At 47.4% G+C, this 22,133-nt stretch overlaps 2 protein-coding genes across 4 annotated transcripts in view; one reads left to right on the top strand and one right to left on the bottom strand.

Moving 5' to 3' along the window:
- Window positions 1–291: 291 nt before the first annotated feature.
- On the top strand, window positions 292–1,076 carry LOC118515309 (NADH dehydrogenase [ubiquinone] 1 alpha subcomplex subunit 7-like). Its single transcript, XM_036061998.1, has 4 exons — window positions 292–468; window positions 584–672; window positions 741–833; window positions 897–1,076. Exons 1-4 carry the CDS (start codon window positions 403–405, stop codon window positions 949–951), a joined length of 303 nt encoding a protein of 100 aa, XP_035917891.1. The 5' UTR covers window positions 292–402; the 3' UTR covers window positions 952–1,076.
- Window positions 1,077–1,118: 42 nt separating this feature from the next.
- The window catches only part of LOC118515306 (GAS2-like protein pickled eggs), a 40,043-nt gene continuing 19,028 nt past the window's right edge, over window positions 1,119–22,133 (bottom strand). For all 3 annotated transcript variants that reach the window (XM_036061981.1, XM_036061982.1, XM_036061983.1), the window contains exons 4-11: window positions 12,792–12,988; window positions 12,401–12,519; window positions 11,780–12,045; window positions 8,500–8,607; window positions 4,973–5,157; window positions 4,743–4,905; window positions 4,269–4,665; window positions 1,119–4,192 (exon numbers count right to left, since the gene is read on the bottom strand). In XM_036061981.1, the coding sequence (XP_035917874.1) occupies window positions 2,991–4,192; window positions 4,269–4,665; window positions 4,743–4,905; window positions 4,973–5,157; window positions 8,500–8,607; window positions 11,780–12,045; window positions 12,401–12,519; window positions 12,792–12,988 (2,637 nt within the window). In that variant the 3' untranslated portion in view covers window positions 1,119–2,990. The remainder of the gene's footprint in view (window positions 4,193–4,268; window positions 4,666–4,742; window positions 4,906–4,972; window positions 5,158–8,499; window positions 8,608–11,779; window positions 12,046–12,400; window positions 12,520–12,791; window positions 12,989–22,133) is intronic.

The following is a 22,133-nucleotide window of genomic DNA, read 5'->3' as shown; positions in this document are numbered from 1 at the left end:
ACGGGCAACATTTGACAGCCACCGTATACGCACAGGGAATCCGCGAAGTTCCACGAATAATCCGATCGAGAACAACACTTTTATTTGATTCCTAGTTATACTATTTATTACATTTTAGGCTACAAGAAAATAAAAGTATTTTTTCTACACAACTAAGAAATATGTGCAACCGTTCATTGCAAATAAAAAGTCGAAAAACAAATCAAATTCTGTAAATGACTTCCAGTTCTCAACTCGACCACATCAACACATCGTCCCGGTTAATCGAAGCACTACGCGTACTGTCATTCTAGCGAACAAAATCAAAACATTGATTTTCACAGCAGAGGCCACACATACTGAGCATACGGCAAGGAAAACTGTACATAGCACGAAATCTCCCGTCTATTCTCCACCAACAACATGTCCGGAGTCGTGCGTCGTGATATTTCGCCGATGCTGCAAAGGCTGCGCGCCTTCCTGCTCGGTGTAAGTAATGCTTTAAGCTACTGTGGGCCTTCATTCCGCTTCCGGTTTTGCAGGACATACATAATTATGTAATGAATCTTCACCTGACGGAACTTGTTTGGGTTTGTCTTTGCAGCGAGAACACACGAATGCGCTTCGTTTCGAGGATGGAATTGCAGCCAGAACGCAACCACCACCGAACCTACCCGATGGGCCAGCGCACAAGTATAGCTACTATTCCCCCTTAGCAGTCTGAACAACTTAGTAACGTTAAATCCACCATCCACTTACAGACTGTCGGCGAACCACTACGTGATCCGTGATGCGCGCCGCGAAGTTGCTCCACCAATCGATTTGACCACCCAGAAGCTACTGGCAGAGAAAGGGTAAATCAACGCATAAACGCTTATCACGGTAAAGCAAAGTAATTATTTCTAAATTGTTTGCAGATCGGCCGCGAGACTGCCAACACCCGGCAAGTCGTACGGCTGGGACAAACACTAACCGTTACGGTTTCCGGCCTAGAGGTACCACAGTGAACAGTGAACTGTAGAGAAGTGTTTAAAAATGTGTTTATCAAGTACGGCGAGTGCGAAGAAATAAAGATCGGTTTTCTTCGTCCAAACGAATGTGGCACTCTGAATTTAACGTAAATTTGTCGAAAAATCGGATCTCTCTGCTAATGAAGGTTGCACTTTTATTGACGCTTTATTATTGCCACAAAAATAGCTAGTGGGTTTCCATTACATGTGTTGCTGCATGGGGTTTCTTCCCCCTTCATGCCGCTTAAATTCTCGACACATTGTTAAAAGAAAACTTTAAACCAGTTTGCGAACGTACCACCCTACCCTAAGGTGGTGTTCAATCCAGTGTTTCTGTTTTTATCGTGATTTTTGATTTTCGTATAAGAACTTGCGTTTTGTTAGTAACTTTTTTTTTAACTTCTTCCTATCGTAAACTGCCATTCTGGCCGCGCTACCGTTAAGCTTATCAAACTTAACACACTAGATGCGCACATATATATTGCACAGCACTCTTTGATTATGCGTGTAATGCTTGTCCAAACCGTAATGCTCGTTTCCGTGTTCCTCATCACCAGGTGATGTGGGGATAATTGCTTGCTTTCCACGCCTTTCAACGTTCTTTCTCTTGCCTTTACGTTACCATTTAATTATTTTTTAAAGTCTACGCTATCTTTTCCGCATTTTTGTGTCAATTTGTTCTTTACCTGTAAATGTTTTTGAATGAACTTTAATATGAATTGTATCATCTGCCTGAATACGGTGTTACTATTGCCTCCTCTCCGGTAGCCCTCTCTTATCATATTGGACGCTTACAATTTCGTACTGTTTGTTTTCTAAGTTTGTAGTTCAGCAACTCTGCCCATATCCATCAGTGCTTTTTCCTTAAGTTAATTAGCACTCCGAAGGATATATGCTAGAGATGATGAAAATGGGAAATGTGCAACGTTTAAAAAATGCGGCATTCATTTAGGGCTAGGTAGGAAAAACGGTAAAGACTCCTCGGCTGCTGTAGGGGAGATACGCGTCGATCGGGTGCCTGGTTAAAATATTTTCTGCAAGCACTCAGCTTTCGGTGCTACCCTCCTGTCCTATCATCAGGTCAGTACCGAACCTTGGATTTTACCTGGTTCTCAAAAAAAACCTCTCGAAATTTTTTATCTCATTCTAGTCAAAAACGGGTCTTTCCTAAACTCGTACTCGGTAAAAAAGCAAAAGTCAGTCATTCAGCGGCAGCACTCTACGGTTCTGGCTCTAGCACTTCTCTAACCTGTTCAACATTTAGCTTGTTGCTTTAGTTTTATTCCATGTAAAGGATATACTGGAAAGCTGGATTTTAATAAGAGATAATGATTTCCCGCCACGAATATTTTGTCTACTGGGCGAGAGACACGTGTTCGGGATCGCGCGAGAATCCGAGCCTGGAAGCGCATTATTATAGGATTCGCTTTATAAGTGGTGTATATGCAGCACGGTTCGGCCTTTTCTAAACTACTAAACAATTTCTACAGCACAATAGTAACAACAGGAAGCAAAACATCCGGGGCGGGCCACCCGGTCCAAATGACGACAAAGGTGCGATCCTTCCCATTTCGTGTCTCATTTGATCAAAGCCAATCGAACGTGCCCCATTTAAGGATGAATTCCAAAACAATTCGATCATTCTTTTACCTCTGATATGGTTCTGAGCAACGCAACAACATAAGCAAAGCAATCGACGTTTTGCTTACAGGGTTTCTCAGGCCACTTCAACAGCATAAAACACCTTCAATGTTGAACTGGCCCGAGAAACCCTGTAAAGCTAGTCTACGGAAAAGGTATCGGAATTTGCAAACAAAATCGGAACCAAACTTAATATTTCGCCCTCATTATTGCATCTCATTCACTGGACTGGATCGTGTTGTTTAAACTGTAATTAGTCGGGGCAGAGGAAAAGCCAGAGGCCTCTCTGAGACATACTGCTGGATATGGCTTTAGTGTGGTTTGCACAACATCGGAACGTACGGGATAGGCAACACATCGTCAATATAGGCCCGTGTTTGACCGGACCGGTGCCGGTATCTTGGACAGGCCCTTATCAAGTCGCCTCGGCGATACGACGGACGCTAGATCGCGACAGTTGGACTGCGTACTGTCGGAAGCATTGGACAGGGTGCTCGCTCGCTTCGACAGCGTGGACTGTGGTTTGGAGGGTGACGATCCGTTGGTGGTTGAGCCGGAACCGGCCGCCAGTATCACCTTCGATCGATCGAGATTCCCATTCGAATGTACCCAGGCGGTGGTGAAATCGTTCACCAGCTCGTCCGGCACACTGGTTTGCGACACGAGCCGCCGGACGCGTTCCACGATCTGCGTATCGTTCGTGCCCGAATCGAGCGTGTCCTTGATTTGCTGCAGCAGAAGTGCAACCGCATCCGAGGAGCTCTTGCTCGGTGACGTGTTGGTGGAAGTGCAGGCCGAACCGGACGCCTTCGGCGTTCGATTACGACCCGTCATCGTGCGTTCCGCTGCCAGTGAGGCACGCACCGGCGAGTTGCGGGTGAATGCGGGTGCCGGGTGTGCCGGAGTACCGGTCGCTTTCCCGGTTGCACTGAACGTCTGTGGCGTTAGCGATGGTCGCTTTTTGTTGGATCGACCACTCCAGGTGTTCGTTTCCTTGGCCGCTGCGTCCGGGCCGTTCACGGTGGAACCGGCGAGTGCGGCCGGTTTGCGCGTGACCGATTTGGCGATGGAAGTTTTGCGTAGACCGGCGGTCTGGTTGCCCATCGCCAACTCGTCGGTAACCGTACCGCTGGCGGTGCTTTCGGCACTTTCCTTTCGTCGCGGTCCAACCGGGGACCGCGGTATGCGTGATCCGACACCGCCAGCACCAGCGGCAGCGGCCGCAGGGGCCACACTGGCACGGTCCATAATGCGGTCGGAGAAGCCCGTCTTGCGCAAACCGGTCGCATTCGCAATGTCCACCGTGATTTCGTCATCGTTCACGTACACACCGTAGCTTTCGAAGGAGCCGGAAGCTGGGCCGGTAGAGCTGGGCCCGTCCGGACAATCGATAAGCGAATCGTGCTCGGTCGTGGCGTATTGACGAACGTCCGGGGAGGAGCCGTTCGCTACTGCCAGCTCATCCGAGATGGGTGTCAGATCTTCTTCGTCGTTCGTTTTCGTGGAGCTTTCCTCCTCCGTCGGGCTGGCCTGCGAGTCCGAAGTGGTCGTGTCGAGATGCGCTGGAAGGGAATGGTACAAGCATCGACATTAGTAAACTCTTCAGCAGTACACCGCTGGAAGCGTTGCTGGTCGTACCATTAGTATCTGCATCTTCGCTCGAATGTTGACTGTTTCCGAACCCCTTGCGCAGACCGCCAGCACCACCGGCTGTGGTGGTACCAGCAGTCTGGCCACCCTGCACCACACCCAAACTGCGGTAACCCTCGTCACTGATCTCGCTACCATTGTCGCTGACGCTCTCGTAACGATTCTTGTCATCTTCCGACGGCAAAGCGGTGGTCGCTCCAGCTACCGCTGCCACCGGCTCTTTATCACATTCAAAGTGTACTACACCAGCTCCAGCAGCGGTAGCATTGCTGGCTGTGCCGGCTGCTTTGCGCTTGGCCACACTGTTCTCCTGCATCCGGCGCGGACTCGGTGACACCGAGCGTCGTGATGTTTTCAGCGGAGATCCTGGCGGTTGCAGTTTATCCTGAAAAAGGCACATCAGGTAGTGTAAAAGATGCGGTGTTAGATGGTACAGCTTCTTCCAGAGATCCCCTTACTAACCCCATTTTCTGTCGGTAAACGACGTGGCGCACTGGGGCTACGGCTGCGACTTCTGGCACGTGCTGGAGGTGACAAGGTGTTGGTGTTACTGTTGCTACCACCGCCATTAATCGGTGATCCGTTCTGGCTGGGAGTTGCGCTAGACTTCCACGGAGATCCAGAGCTACAGCAATTAGAAGTCGTTGATTAGAGAAGGAGCAGTGTCGCTTGGATGGCTTCCCGCCACTTACCGATCGTAGTGAACCTGAGCCTTGTGCAGCTCGATTCCATTCGCGTTGCTCGTTTTGGTGATGAGACGTGCTGAGGCGGACGAACGATGCTGCGAACGACACCGGCACGGATCGTGCTTGTCCAGGTAGTGCGCAAGCGTATCCCAACCGCCACCGACGCGCACCATCACGTGTGAACGGAGAATCTACAGGCATGGGGAAAAAAATACAATTCCATAAATGATTAATGTTTTGCTTGCGTTTGGGTGGCACCCCGACGTTCGCCCGTCGTAAACGTATCGTTACATTGTACTGTCCTGCACTGTCCTCTCGCTAGAGCCTGCCGAAGGGTTTGTTTTATGTAATCTGAAGGGTGCATTGCAGCGAAACCGAACATTGTTGGTGTGCCGCCAGCCTCTCTTCCGGCGATATGATGCGCAGTCACGTTCACGCAATATTAACCCACATTCCATGCTGCGTGCACACGTGGGGCATCAAATAAAAGATTAAGCGGACTGTTAAAATTCAAAAGTTATTTGGAGGACTTTTGGTGTTGGTAGATTAGATTTTTTGGAGAACTGGGTAGTTAGTGTTTAATTGAATACCCAAACGTCTAGTTGATTAGAATGCAATTAACGCGATAATACTCAATATGATTATTTGGCCTTTGTTTAGAGCTGTTATCACGTTCCATTACTTTGCATAATACAATGGTAAGATAAATTGAACGCTCAAAAAAATCCTGAAAAAGGAAGATGGCTACTAGACCATGGTTTTAGGACTCCACGTGTCAGGATTGACTATTCCGCTATGAGATGACTGAGATACACTGCTATCAAATCCTATAGCCGCACCCCTAATCTACTCGCTGCTGCATTGTTTTTCACCATATTTATGCTTGTTATGATTTCATTAAAGCAATATGAACGTCGTCTTTCTATAGCCGCACTCATCCCATACCTTTCTGCATGCTGTTTACATTGTAATTGATAACTGAAGCTTTTATAAAATATTTCTAGACTCATTTTAAATTAGAAGCTTAGAATGAATTGATAGAAACACAAAAAAAATCCAGAAATTTTCAATTCAACTTAGTGAAAGCTAAATATGCATTGGTTTGATGTTGGTAGTTGACCAACATTGTTTGGTCTTTCTTGGCTTAACGACCTCTAAGGCCATACCTGCCATTTCAGGCTTACTAGACTAGTTGATCTCTATGGCGGAACGGCCCAGATGAGATTTGAACCCCAATCCGTGTGAAGACCGGCGCTGCTGTCGCATCCACCGCCGGCCAGTTCCTAGTATATTTTTAATTTCATCAAATAACTCATCAAATGTTAAGTTTGCACTTTCTGTTTAATTGCACCGGATTTGCACTAAACTTACAGGGGTTTTGAATTGATACGGCATTAGCATCCATTTTTATGGCGGGCTTCTTAGATGAAATGGCAAACAAAGCTAGTTGATATGGAAACGGCTTCAGATGACAGGGAAATCAAATTCCTTTTATTGTGATGTCCTCAGATGATATTCTCATAGTAGCCGTTGATATTGTACATGTCCTTTTGGCGCTCGGGTAAGTGCGTGCAATGGCTACTATGAGAATATCATCTGAAAGCCAGGCTACATGATGCGAGATGCCAAAAAGATTTCGCTAAAAAAAGGGGGGAAGGGGGGGGGGGGGGAGGTAATGCAAATTCTATCAAAAAGATTTCGTCTCCTCGAGCTGAAATCTCGGAAAGATTTCGCTTCTCTCTAGCCCTCTCTGTCACTTTCTATGCCTTGCCATGGTACTTTTCGGTTGAAGAGAGAGATAGCATGAAGTGGTCTAAACAACGCGGGTAGATGAACCGAGATGATTTTGATGGAAAAAGTTCGCAATTCGCCTCCTTTTTAGTGAAATCTTTTTGGCATCTCGTATCATGTAGCCTGGCTTTAAGTGCGTGCAATATTAACGGCTACTATGAGAATATCATCTGAAGACATCACAATAAAAGGTATTTGATTCCCTGTCATATGAAGTCGTTTCTATATTGACAAGCTTTGCTTGCCATTTAATGTAAGAAGGCTGCCATAAAAATGGATGCTATTGCCTTATCAACTGAAAAACCCCGTAAGCTATTGTAATTATTTTTTTTAATTCTCCAAAAGGCCGTATAGCTATTTTTTATCCTTTTTTTCATTTTTAAAAGGTTTTGAAAAAATAATATTTTATTAAGTAGTGTCCGAGTTTCATAAAAAAATAGGTGCGGCTATAGAACGCGGTATCAGTGTATAAGGACAAGACGAGTACGCGTTCGTTCTGATCGGATAGCTGCGGTTGGTCAAAGCGATCAATTTAGACCATCAAGAAAATTGTTAAATAAATTAAATTCTTTCTTTTTTGAATACACTTTTTCCAAAACGACGTGAGGCACATTAATTAACACCAGGCATTACGCATTTCATAAGGTCGGATTATTTTTTTTACCAGCTGAAAATAAGTTAACGCTTCCTGGTTCTTTGATTCCCAGACAAGGAGGTTGTGTAAAATTTATCAAACTAATTCATTACAAGTATCAACACTTGATAAAGCAAGTCAACCCATAAAACTAATAAGTTAGCCAGCAACCGACCAACCTTTATCGGGGAAAGATAACAGCCGAAACGAATCGCTCTAGGACAGAGCATGGGTGAGAAATGTGGCAAACTGTTGTTATTCATCGAATCGTGTCGCAAAAGCGGAAGCATAACGATAATGAAACGTAGATAAAACTCGGCACAACAGGAAGATATCATTAGCTAGCGAGGCGGTAACGTAAGCTCACGCAAGTAAAGGTGTCAGGGATAGTAGTTGTCGAAATGTCGGAAATTCTGGAGGTATGAAGGCGTGAATGATTATTCTCATTTTTTGAAGATAATGGTTTAAGGATAATTAACATTGTTTTCTTCAGTAGTTTTGAAAATGAGTGATGGGGGAAATCTCTTCAATACACCTTAGGAATGTTAATACTGCTTTAAAAATGCTATCGAAAAAGGACGTTAATCTTCTGAACTACAAAGGTTAAAAAAGGTTAGGTTACAGGTATTCTATACGCGCTTCCTGGAAGGAGCTGGAGTTGCAGATGCAAGTGTATTAGACAGGAATGCATATGCAACGTTCCCACCGCTCTACAGAAAAATTCCAAGAAGTCTTAGCGCGCTGTTGAGCTATTGGAACGTTCTCCCGGGGACAGAGAAACAGGCCGAAGTCGAAAACGATAATCTCAGCACACGTGTGTTCTTACAAGACGACGCTCACTTGCCCGAAAAAGGGATTCCGGGCTGCCGAACAACACGTCTAAAGACTAGAGAAGAATATCTGTACGGCAAGCCTCGCTCCATACTCTTCTACCTACAACGGCACCTCTTCAAACACGATCAACATTCATCCCACGGACCTGACGGACTCTTCCGGGACTGTTCCTGGACGGTGTGTGTGTGTGTTGTATGATTCGTATCTCGTCGGACGTGTTTCAAAGGGCGGCTACAATCGCGCACACCCCAACATCTTAACCCGTTACACTTACCCGCACGAAAATGAGCACTTTGGTATCGCCGATTCTGTACTTGCCCTCGGAGACGCGCACCATCGGGAACTGGGACGGGCAGGTGCACTTTTCCACCAGATCACGAACCTACGGGGAGGACGAGCAAGAAAACGAAGGTGATGCATAAATTAATGAGCTTTTGTTTGGGCGGCAATTGATTACGGTGTGCCGTGGGCGGGTGTGCAGTAGCATAATGGTGTGGCCGGTGGACATGTGATACTGTCAGGAACGCATGATAAGAGCTTTAGGAGCGCTTAAGCTAGCAAACCGTTGTGACCTGGTGTGTGTGTTGGATAAAGAGCTGGTGTTCTTGGTGACGTTGGCTGAATGGATCAACCAGGGGAGATTTGCCAATCTCTGACCAAATTCTGAAGGATCGTTTCTTACTGACGTCCTATGTCCGTTCCGATCTCGGCAGGTTTCGGCTCAGACGCTGAGGCAACTCGAACACAAGACCTGTTCGACCAGCAACCGGCAACAAAAGATCGCGCCGCGGTCCAAGTTCGCCCACACGAATTCAAGTGCTCGGGTGGGTCCACGTCCCCTGGGCTTACCAACGCGTTGCGCCATTCTCACTCACTCGCTCCGCTCACACTCGATCGATCGTTGCCAATGTCTAAAACGCCGCCCTAAGATCACATTTTGACGATCACGGTGCTAGGTGTCCGCTAGTGAGACGGTACACCGCGCCGGGCCGGGACCATCAGAACAGGGAAGGATGAAGAAAGTGGCCGTTGGGGTCCGGTCTTGTTTGCGATCATGGGGGCCAGATCGAAAGATTTGTAATAATAATAATGCTAATGCCAATAATAATGGTCATCATCATCATCATCATAAGGGCAGTAGAGCCGCCGTATTGCGTGGCCTAAGCCCGTCAAGCCGTGCAAACGCGCACACACACACAGAACCCTCGCAACGGTAAGAATGTCGTAAGCGCGTGCGACTTACGGGCGCAAACCTCCGCAACACTCGCCAAACCGAACGAACCTGTTCCGATAGAGAAATATGGCCGGACCTCCCATCCTTACCAGCCCCCCACCAACGGGGGCTGGTCACTACTGTCCCTCTGGCTCGATGGACACGCCGCTGTTGCGCTCAGGTTCTGTTGTTCTGTATACCTATAAAAGAACCCATTTGCATACTCTCGGCGATTACCCAAGAGGTATGATGTGGGAGCGATGATGCGGTGACGGGGACCTCTGCAGAAGGCGATGAGGATAATGGTGGTGGTGGTGGTGGTGGTGATGACGGCGGCGGATGGATTATTAGCGAAAAACTATCTAGCGAACCACTTCCTACTCGTTTACTGTTTCTTGTTTCTTTTACCGTTTGGCACGAGCGACGAGCCTTTGGTCGGGACGCACCGGATGGGCGTCTGTGCTGGGTGGTGGTAGCTTGACCACCAAGCCGCCGGACCGACCCGGTGACAATTTGCTGTGCGCAAAATCCGCACGAAAGGGACGGCAAAGTTGGAAAAAGAACGGAGGGATACGTATAAGATACACAAAAATCAAATCCTACCGTGGAATCAGTATCAATGGGCACAGCATTAAAGTAGAACGCGACGGGATTTCGGTTGCCGATTAATTGAGTGATCTTCGGACAGCAGAACCGGAAAAGGGGGAGATCGTTTTGACGTAACGCAATTGACACGAACATAAAAATGATAGAACGAGCAGCTTCGGGAAGCCATTTTGAGGACCGCCACATTTCTCACGTCGTTGTGATTTTTATGATCTGCAAGCAGCTTAATCATCCGGATTGGTTCGTTCGTTCTGGTGAGATGAGCTAATCTGATGATAGAGCAAAGCAGCTTAATTTTGGGATTTTTTTTTTGCCAACGGTCAAACAATATGTAAAGTTCAAAACACGACACGGTAATCATGCCTGTTTGTTTATTTCTGCCGCTTGAAATGAAGATGTTGCGTGTCTGTTTGTTTTGACATGCGGTCGAAAATGCTAAAAGTACTCAGCGGAGGAAAACACACACACAAGTGAGTGAAGCCAAAAAGCAACACGTGCGTTTTCTCTCGGCAGAAATACAAAACACAAAAATCCACGATCAACATCGCGATCGATTCGGGTGGCCCCCGCCGCGCGCACACATTTGTTCTTCACAATGGTTCAAAGCCCTACACAGCGCTATTGTTTGCCAACATGTTATGGGCGACAGAAGTCAACATCTCTCTTAAAAAAAAAGCAGGAACACCACAAATAGGCTCAACACTACACTTCGCTGTTGTGGCTGTCAATTGTTCATCCACAGGCACATGCGTCGATCGTGTCACAAACCACCATCATCATCGTCACCCGTTTCTTTGTCTTTTTTTAGTAGTTTTGGTGAGTGATTTCACAAACTTCACGGCAAGGTCGCACCAGAGAAGCCCAACGAACCCTTACTACGGTTGCATCACCACCACGATCATGGTGTTCAAGAAGTCACAAGAAACACTCCCTCCTGCCCAACAGTTTATCCAACTTCGGAACACCGTTGATGGGTGGCATTGCCGACAATCGGTGACCCCAGGAGTAATGCTGTATGGTAATTGTCGAATTAATTGTGTCCACATTCGGTGGCCGTTTCTGCTGCCGGGTTTTGTCACCTGTTTCCAGGAGGTGGTCACAGAAACTTGCGAAGAATGGCACGAGGTCGAGATACGGCCGGTGACGGATCTTTCACAAGAGGATGGCACACATTGACGGCTTCATGGTTCAATGGGATCCTTACATACTCCCGGTGGGCTTACTGAAGCATGGAGGACTTCGCTGTCTGTTTATTACAAACTCCGTATGTACTCGGCACACAAACACAGGGGGTTCGAATGGGTTTTACGGAGTTAATAATCCACAGCCGAAAGTCACATGCACCGGGCGAAGGTCCGATGCCTTCAACGTATGCGACATCATGCACTCTTCCAACGTTCCCTTGTCTATCCTCTCGCTGGAATGTTCAAGGACAAGCGTGTGTGTGACAAGTTTTTCTTTTCATCGGCATGCGGTCGTATGCTAGAAGATATATTGGATTGACCCTGTTGGTAGGGTTTAGGGTCGACCGAAATGTCGCGTTAAGCGGATAAAGACGTTTCACTTTGTTTAAGCTCCCCCTCCCCAACCATCCATATTTTGTGGCCTTAGTCGTAATGAGACGGACGCTGAGCTCCAACCTTCTTATGAAGCTACCTCTCGTCGCACGATTCTGAAGGACGTTCGAATGCAGCGTAGCATGAAGAAGAATTTCTGTCAACAAACTGTAACTTACCATCTCGTCCAGGCTCTTCAAATCGTTCGTTACGATCTGTGGCTGCGGGCCGTACATCAGCATCGGTGACTCGGACTCGTGGTCCTCCTCCTCGCTGTCACTGTCGTAAAGCTCCGTTTCCGTGCCGGTAGATATGCCGGTGCCGGTACCACCGCCCTCACCTTCCGTCTGCGTTCCACAGCCAACGCCAGCGTTGGCCCGATTATCGGCCGCAATCTCCCGATCGATCTGACGCTCCATCTGCACCAGCATGGGAGCAAGCATTCCTGTGGAAAGGAAAAGGCAATTTCTTTTTTAAAAAAATACTCTTGCAGGAGTGGCAGATCCTTGTCAATAATTTTCCCACAAGTCACCATGACCTACGGTAATACCTATGACATCATAATATTGACAAGCAACTCTTTTTTTTGCTTTTACAGAAATATTGATTATGCATGCTTTCTCGGCTCGGTTTTTCCTCCCCCCGAGACATGCGGTCTGAGTCATCGCTGACTTGCCGGCAATTTTGACCCAGACGGGGTGGCGCACTGTCCATCGGCCATGGTTGGTCCACGGCAGGAAATGGAAAAATCACGTACAAACACACAAACACACACACATAGCCGCAGTGGGAAAACTTACCGAACTTGGCACCACGTCGCGCAACTTCCAGCAGGCACAGGATGACGTGTTTTTCGTTCTTGCGCATTATCAAATCGTCCGTTTCGAACAGCAGACACTCGAGAATCTGAAGGCTTTTTCTATGGCAAAGGAAAACGAGAAAAAATGGAAATGAAAAATCGAAATTATACATACACTCCGACACATGGGGTTTGAAGCTTTTTTGGCACGCAATCGACTTCTGCTATTGCAGGCATACAAATGCATAACTGCTATTTATAGCGCTGACGGCATCAAGGATTTCTGGGTCAGGTACGGTAGCATAAAGTCCTCGAAGGTCCTGGTCCATACCCTACCCGCCTGCCAGGATTTGTTTGTCCTTCCCGTGCAATTGTCGCATAACAGCACTTACCTGCACCAGGTGATGAAGTTCGAGACGTTGTCCCGGGCGAAGAAGGTGCCACTCTTGGCCGCGGCCAGAAAGTGCACATTGCCCATACTCAGGATCGGACCGGCCAGCCCGGATGTGATCGATTTCGTCATGGATTTGTTTCGTGCCATGCGCCGGGCGACGTACTGTTCGGCGGCCACTCGTACGTTGTTGGCATGCTGTTGTCCGTGCGAGGGAAGAGAAGCATTGGGCAAGAATATTAATCACCGGACGGAATCGGATGGACGGGGGCTACTGGTGTATGCGTGTTGGTCACGACAAACGCAGGTTCGATGGTATCTCCAGGCAATCGTTTTTGCCGATCAATTAAAAGCACACAAACACACACACACACGTTGAGTCTCTTTTTTAAAGTTCCAGCACGCACTGATTTTATTTGGCAAATCTTGCAAACCACAAAAGCCACAGCGAGACAGTAATCGGTCCGATCGACAAATTCGAACCGGTTCGGAATTCTTAATCGATCCTCGTGGAGAAATGTGACGTTCGTGGATGAAACCCGTGTAATGGTAAGTAAATGACGTAAAAGTATGGGGAAGGAGCATTTTGACATTAAAACGATTGTAATCTACGCCATGTTGATCGTGAAGCAGTGTGAAGAATATAATATTGAAGTTTGCGATCGTTCGTCTCATTCGTAGTGGATGAGTAATGCAGGAAACAGCACTCCACGTTTCGCAGCACAAGAAACATTCCCAAAATAAACATAATGGTGACATAACTCTTCTTTTGCTTAGCGCGAATTTCCCGATGAGTAATTCTTTATCTTTTACCATGGTGTCGTTATATTTTAAGTTTTCTATGGAAGAAGATATCACGAGCTCATGAGTTCAACCATTTTCCACGGAAAGCGTACATGTATGGATGTCTCATCGGACATCATTGTAGCAATACAGTCAAGGCGTTCTTGTCGCATTGAAATCTGAGGCTAAGAACATGCCTTGGATGTTCAAGGACCAAATGTTTGCAAAAAAGAGGAAAACTAGTATGGTATCAGTTGACGACGGCAATCTCGGAGCTCTGCTACCATGGAATCGTGCCTACTATGAAGTCCACAATGCCTACTATGAAGTCCTGCGATCCAGAAGACTCCATCAACACACGAAATGCATGAAATATTATACACTGATACCTCTGTTAGTCCTGCCCTGAATCTTGGACTAAGCTGACAGAGGACGCCCTCATTTACGAGCAGCAGGTGCAAAGGACTCATTTGATTATGTGTAGAAGGGGAATAAATGGAGGAATTATCCTGACGTTGGCGATAAATATGTAACTTCATGAGGATATCGTATTCCTGCTCCAATGTGCGGCTTATAGGAGCACAGCTATCTCATTTACTGGATCAAGTGGAGTTTAACCTGTCGGAGATCGGGTGCAGCCATGCATTGAAGAAATGCACACCTAGACCTAGTTTCCTGGCGAAGGATTGACGACTTGGCCTTGGCTTATAGACTTGCTCTCCCCTGAACAGGCCTAGAAGAAGATATGGCGGACTATTCTACAAAGTTTGAACTCTACAGATTCTGTAGAAGTAATAAAAGGATCTACCGGGACCAAATAGAGATTTTCTTCAAGAGTTAAGGATTCACTAGGACACTGAGAAATTCTCACTGTATAACTATCGAGGTTTCAGCAAAAAAAACTCTTTCCTTCTTCGTCTTCTCGGCACTACAACTTCGAGAAGTCTCGGCCTGCAATTTCTGGCTTAGTAAGTAAGTCCTGCTCACGGGAGGCGGTCTGGATGCGATTTGTACCCTGTTCCTGCCGTATGAAGACTGGCGCCGCTGTCGCTTCGGCCATCAATTTAGTCTCAAACCAACTTTGATGAACGCGCATCTATTCTATACTTGAAGTCATTGCATTCAAAGTTTACTTAGTAAATAACAAAAAACATCCCATCCTAATGTAATAATTTGTTTCTAGTATTTTAAATCTTTCGTATAACTCAGACAGAAATATAGCAACTCGGCCTCCAAGTACAGGCCTCCAATACCTATCTCCGACACTCCACTAATAAAGCGATCAGAACGCGTCGGCTGGTGACACACTACCGTCTAATAAATATGGATACCGAGAACAAACCTCTTCGCTGCCCGAGAATCGATCGTAAAAGGATCGTTTTACGATCGCAGACTACGTGTGACGTAGCGTACAAAGTCCACGGAACCCCATTTAAAGGCGGGCGCCACGTTTAGGACCCCAAAACTCCAGACGCGACCCGCCAGAGGGGGGTTGTTGGATTTGATTCGATTGGATCGCGCTCACATACCTCCAAAAGTGGATCAATATATGTTTCGCTTTAATTTATGCGATCGCTTTTGTACGTCGAAATCACGAATCGGATCGTGTACGTAACCGCTTCCATATTTTGTGTACGAGCTACCATAGCAAGACCCTTAACATGGGCACACGCGCTAGTGGTTGGCGATAAGATATCACATACGCGCGGCCAACCCTTTTTCTACGCCCACTAGGTGAGAAAAATAAAAACGGCAAGCAACCGCTTGTGTATGCGAATTTTCCATTTTCGTCCGTAGCAAGAGCACTGCAAGATCTAAAGGCGCCCTGTATGGAGATGGACATACCCTGCGCTGTCCTAGCGACTACCCAGTGGAAGCGAGAGGAAACAACAGAAATTAGATGTTCAGGGCTTAGTTTTGGAGTTTGTATGTGTGTGTTTGTGTTTATTACAACTGCAATTTCCTCGCCCACCAGAGTCCGGATTAAAAATAAAAAAAGGTTAGCGCGGCGTGACACACGCGGGCACCTCCAATAAGGGAAAAGCGGCGTGCCGGACGTGGCCGTATGGACGCGGAGCTTGGGTGAAGTGGATTGAGGAGTGTGACGGTTCTTAACCACTAAAAGCGTACGGAAAAGGCGACTTCATTATCGCAATTATATGCTCGCTGCAACCGACGACACTAAGCCCGGCCGGACTGGAGCGCGGATGGGAGATTGATGGCAGGCTGGTGCCTTCCCAAACAAGGAAGCGAACGACTCAGTGTGCGTTCCTCTGTCCGACCGACTTCACCATCTGCCCTGGTCTATCGGAGAGGGGCATTGCAATTTACCATCGGAATTACGACCATGGTGACCTTGGCTTCGATGTCTCCCGCAAGCGCGTTCCCCTTGCACTCGGCGGTTCAGGCATGTCAAATAACCTATTTTTGAGTGGAGAACATCTCACAACTTACAATATTTGCGTCAAGAATAGAGTGCGCTTGAGAACAACATTTGAGGACCAACCTCAAATACTCGTCTAATACCTTCCAACACACGCAAAACCGTCGTTCTTTGACACCTCTGCCACGGTTAGAATCTCACATCAGAACCGTGACGCATCATGACGACCCCCCCATTATGACCACCGTTCGCACCAAGGCTCACCAATGCAAGCGAGAAAATTGATTTTTTGCTTTCTATTTCATGCGCAAAACGTGCCAGTTGAAAACCACTTTGAGGCTTCATTTGCGAACCAAATTGATAGGAAAATAACGAGGTAAGGCTCACACAAATAGCCAGCACCAAGCCACAGTGTTTTAAAAGCGGCCGAGAGTATAGAATAAGACTGTAGCCTCAGCTATTACGGCATCACGACCAGCGCGCCAATACGTGAGCTTTCGGTCGTGGCGATCTCTGCTTCCCCAGTGCGGTCGAGGGTCAGAATGTTGTACCATTCCTAAGTACACGACTCTATGGCGAGCTCATCTAGCGGAGAGCGAACAACAAAACGTCAATTGTCGTCGTCCGGGCGCTTGGACACCTACGCGGTTTGGCTTGACAAACACACCGACCTGACTCTGGTGGTCCCTCTGCCTTCATTTCCCACGGTGATCCCACGGTTCGTCTTGCAGCATCAACTGTCCACGGGGCGAGTGTGTGTTTTGACAAGAGGGCCGGCCTGTAGATATCGACTTTTGACAATGGTTGGACACGGAGAGGAGTTGCGGTTGCATCCGCGTGCTCACTTGTGGCGCAGGGAAGCAGAAAGGGTGGAAGCGAGAACGAGAGGTCACAGACACACTGGTTCGGTTGGGTCGGTTTATGGAGATGAGATGCGACATAAAGGCGGCCATAATCACACGGTTCTCCCGATGTCAAGATCATAGAAGACCTCCTCGGCTATTAGCAGAAACAGTGCGCTGCTTTTTGGTCAAAGGTTTGCCCATTTCGGATCGGATCGTGCCGCGTTGTTGTTAAGCTGCGACGAGCGGTTTAGTGGAGTTGATGGAGAGATCCTTCAATAATACGGATTTTGTCTTGTTTTTTTTCTCTTCTTACCAGTCTTTGTTTCGCTCCGATGTTTGATCTTCCTAAGCAGTGTCAACATAAGAGATGGCCGTTATTTGCTATATCGCCTGGAAGATGACGAGGTGGCGAAAAGGTGCGACACGCTTAGAACACAACCGAAACAGCAGAATCGTTTTAACGCAAAACCACTTTGCGTTCGTGATAGATCAAAGGATTGCGAAATATAACCCCCATTAGCACGACGGCTGAACGGTGAGGATCAATCAAGTACAGATTTAGAATATCGACAATCGTTTAGGTATGGGAAAATTTAAATATTCCGAGAAATACTCCGAATGTAGTGATCCGCCATTTTATACTATAAAAAACACCGTAAACATAACGATCAATCCCAGTTTGAAAAGATTGTCTCTGGATTTTGGAGCTCGTAAAATCTGCTTCGTTTAACGAGCTCTTAAAGAGTGATTCTACAGCTTAACAGGCGTCCTTCCTTTTTTGCTGTACCTCCTCGTCCAACTATCGAACCTTACGGATCGTTATGGATTTAGTTCACATAAACTTTTTAACGATCCTCTAATACTGGTGACGATTGTGTTGGAGTTAAGGTTGGCGTCTTCGATGGAGAAGTACATTAATGGTTCATAAGAAGGCCGTTAGACCTTTGATAGGTCAAATATATCGTTTAAACAATCTAGATCCCCTTAACTTGGAATTAATGTCCACGAAATACGTATTGAGTATTTCCATGTTAAAAAAAAATCCTAAAAAAAAGATCTAATCCACCAACTGACAGCTATTCAAGGTTTTCCATTCAAAAATTTCACCATTTTTTTCTCACTAACCGAGCAATATTTTTTGTGTGCTCCTTTTCTATCTCTGAAGATCATCATCGTGGACCACTTGAGCGTTCATTGTCAAATGTCGACGTCCTTGAGCAGAGCAAAAGCTTTTAAACTCATTCCTACTGGACTCTCTGACACTTGACCACGCTGCTGTATGCATTAAAAGTGTCCGGCGTCTATACTTCGAACCAGTGCCTTTATCAAATGAATGAAATCGGGCCCGGATCGAGAGCATTAAAATTCCTACCATTTTATTCTACAGACACATACACACCTAACCTTCAGGTCCTGGATCCCATGGTAATGCAAAGGTAGAAAAGCCGTCCTCGGCGTGCGCTGCTTTGTTGTGCTAAAAGTTCAAGGAACTCGAGCAAGCTCCCATAATATCCCACAACCGTGTGAGTGGGTGGCCGGCACACAGAAACAATATGGCTAACCAAGCGACCTCGTTCGCCCAAAATGGCGTGCAGCTTTTGATTGATAAATGGACCACACGGAAGGTACTGCCCGACAAGGAAGAGTTCACCGGTGTTTGATACTGGCAAGACATGTAGAAGCATAGCCAAAACTCAAATGTTCCAAATTGTTGCAGTTTTGAAGATTCGGTGTGTTGAAGTAAGAGGAGCATTGCAGTCTGCCGACACGCGAAGAATCAAACTGAACGCAAAACTGAAGTTAAAAATACTTCACAGCGTTTGAATTCTTTGCCGCTAAATACATTGCATGCGTCGGGGGTAAATCCTTCCGAAACTTGGACCCAGGCAAGCCCGTATCGTACTGCTTCAGATCGTAGCCACCAGCAGCGCGCAGAGTACGCAGCTGCATTCCGTCCTACAAAAACTTCGTGATAAGCGATTGTTTAAGCCATTCCCCGGCCAACCTGCCATCTCACCCACTCCGTGGCACTCCGCAGCTCATAAAGCGTTCAATTGCAGCCAATTCAAAGCCCCTTCTAAAACGCTACGATCCAACAACCGACAACCCAATTTATTCCACCCTTCGCAGGAACTAGCGCACTGTGGCCCTCTTTGGTTTGACGTTTGTGTAGAGTCGTTGAGACTGGTGTGTGGTACGTATTGTTTGTGGGACCCGCACATTGCAGAGCTCGGTATGTTCTTCGGGCGAGAGTGGTGAGTGAGGTCTTTGGTGCATATGGAAAGTGAAACCTCGCTTAGAACGTGCTCACGCCCAGCATCCATCGTTGTCGAGCTGGTTTTTTTTTTTTGTGATTTCGATGGATCAAATCCGGGCGCCTAGTAGTTGGCCTTTCACAAGCAGCTGAAGCTGCCCAATAATGCTGGTGGCTTGTTTGGTGTGTCTGTCTCAGCGTGTGCGATGTTGGGCCAGTTGTTCTAAATAAATTCTCAGTCCCCATCGCCATCACCGTCGTCGTTATTCAACTCCGGAGGTTGGGATGGTAGTAATCCTTCCCGTCGTACCGGATGATGAAGTGACGGACGAGGAAGAGGGTCCGGACGTGAGTTTAAAAACAAAATGAAACAACTTGCCATTAAATCCCACAGCATCCCGCGGCAAGAGCATCAGAATGCAGCGCATCTCTCCCCGGTATCAAACTAGGCAGTGTCATCCGGCGAACTTTACGACGGAAGGGACGAGTGTTAGACGGTGTTGAAGAATCTTCTCACCAACGACGCTACGATTTCGGGGGACTATTTTTAGGGAGTTTCTTAGCATCACTCCCTACCCCGCTGGATGTGGTGGGTCTCTTCGAACCAACCAACCAACCCAAAGATGGTGACCATTCTTTCGATCGCGTTCATCGTTCGATTCGTAATGGCAAACCTTACCTTTTCGGCTAACGATTCTACGATTTCTTGCGCACCCAGAAAAACGGGGACATACGATCGCATCAAATCGGTACCACTTCCGCATCCTCTCTGGCACTGGCAGAGGCAGCAGCAGCGGGTGGACGTTCCGTGCAGGCAGATTGCACCATGCGGCGTGCAATAATGGGATTCTATTTACGCCACGTTCGTTCATCAACCGCGAGGAACGAACCACTTTCGCGGCTTGTCCTGCCCTTTACACTTTGCATCCTAAGGCACGCACTCGGTGGTTCTAGTTCTGGTCCCGTCGACACCGTGACGACGTATTTAGAGCAATACACCTCTGTCAATCCCGTCCGCCGGGACGACAATTCGTTCGTCCCTAGACTTCCTATTTTCATGTTGTGCGTTTGATGTCTGTCGCTTCAGAGAAGATCAGACTTTTTTTGTCTGTGAGGGGAAGAGGACTATCACGACATAGTTCGGTGAAGTTGCGGAAACCAACAACCCTCAGCCGAGCAGGATCGCGACAACGAAAACAACAACTTGCGCACACACAAAACAACAACGAAAAAATGGAACGATTCCCGCCAAATAAGGAGCACACCTCGTGCGTGAGGAGCTCGTCGATCCAATCAGCGCGCGACTGCCAGCAATAGAGTGCCCGCAGCGTGATTCAACAGGTCGTCGTCGCCTAGCGGGCGGCAGGCGGTTGTCATCGGTGCCGCGTGTAGTGCAGGTCGTCATCAGTTTGCAGATCATGGTCGCGGATGGTCCTCCCAGCATGTGTTCGGTTCGCGTTCGCAACCGGGCAGCAGCAAGTTCGAGTGGCAATTTCCTTATCCAGCATCGCGGCGTCGGTATGTTGCGCGACCGGAGGGAAGTCGCTCCGCGCGTGACCTTCTGTGTACAGCCGCACAAGGCGACAAGGTCTCCCGAAGTGATATGCGGCGCCAGATCGCAACACCAGCTCGTGGTGGCTCTTCCGCACCCGGAGCAGATACACACGGCGAGTTCAACGTACCGGGCGCACGACAACAGCGGGCGAAAACCTTGACGTGCGATTCTAATAAGGCTGCTTCGGTTGGTTTGGGCTCGCGAAGAGAAAGAGCTGTGACAGAGTTCACCGGGTTCACAGGTCCACAACACCGGAAGTGGTTTGAGCAACATTTCGGAACGTTCACCGATATTGGGGGTTCACCATCACTTACTGATGAATACGGTTTCTTGGGCAGCCTCAACGTTGCACCAAGAGCACTCCATACAGATATACATAATCTGATCCCCATACAAACGACACCTAAACGGGAAGTTGGAACCAAATGTCAATTTGTAGTATTTAAAGTCAACCCCAACGGGGAAGAGTATATGGTAAAAACCAGTTTCCACCCAGAATTCAGCAGACAAATGCGAAGGCATACCGACCCCTCCCTGTCGCCGCTTCTCCCCCATGTCAGCCATTCCAGGCTTCCGACGAGGCGATGTCGCGGCGACAAAAATTGGAACAATACTCAACTACAAATCGCTCATGTGCCGTTGCCGAGTGGGCGCAGATTTACGGAATGTGACGGAATGTTGGGAATCGACCAAAACCCCGCCCCCTGTCTCTGCCGTCCGTCTGGGACGATTTGTTTTTCGAGAAGAGCTTCGAGGAAAACTCAAAACCTCACAGTCCAGACAGTCCCGTAGCCGAATCGTCTTCACATTAATTGGTGTTAATGAGTGGCGGGCACAGCAACAGCGCAGCAAATGCAGCATTTTAATTTAAGCAATCAGAACTCCGGCAACCGACGACACTCGGAAAGATTCCAACGTCACCCCGTCCGTTAGCGTTCGGTTGCTGCTCTGATGGTGACAGTGGTTTTCGGAACGGATTGTACGCGGCGATAATATAATATAATTCCAAAGCGCGTTATCCGGTGTCGTTTGGGTAAACAGGGGCAGTGTTGAGGGCGGAATGCATTCCATAATTGAGACGATTCCCACCACCCACCGGTGGACTGGTTGCCGCCGTGAAAGTATGCATATGAGGCGAATGGGGCGAGGTGGCCAATTAATTGATGCAAGGTTAGCGATCACGTTAACACGCGTAGGGTGGTGATCAATTGTTTTCTTGTGTACGCGAAAGTTTCCATTGCAGGATAAATTGCTTGGATGCATATTTTGTTGTATAAGGTAGGCATTAAAATAAGTGACAAACTATTATAATTTTTCAAAGGATGTCCCGAGGTTCTGGTGGGATCCAACTTTAAATCGTGCTCAGTTTATTTGAACTAGACACGATCAGCGAACAGCCCAAGAACAGCCGTTCATACTGCCAACTCTATCTCCAAGCTAAGCAGTGAGATGTATCGAGAGATACTTCCTTGCCCAATATACCCATCTTTTAAAATATATAAATCTTTCTGAAGAAAATCGAG

Source organism: Anopheles stephensi, unplaced genomic scaffold, assembly GCF_013141755.1.
Source record: "Anopheles stephensi strain Indian unplaced genomic scaffold, UCI_ANSTEP_V1.0 ucontig137, whole genome shotgun sequence".
Taxonomy (NCBI): domain Eukaryota; kingdom Metazoa; phylum Arthropoda; class Insecta; order Diptera; family Culicidae; genus Anopheles; species Anopheles stephensi.
Note: the sequence above shows the minus strand (reverse complement) of the source record. Positions and strands in the feature narration are given on the sequence as shown.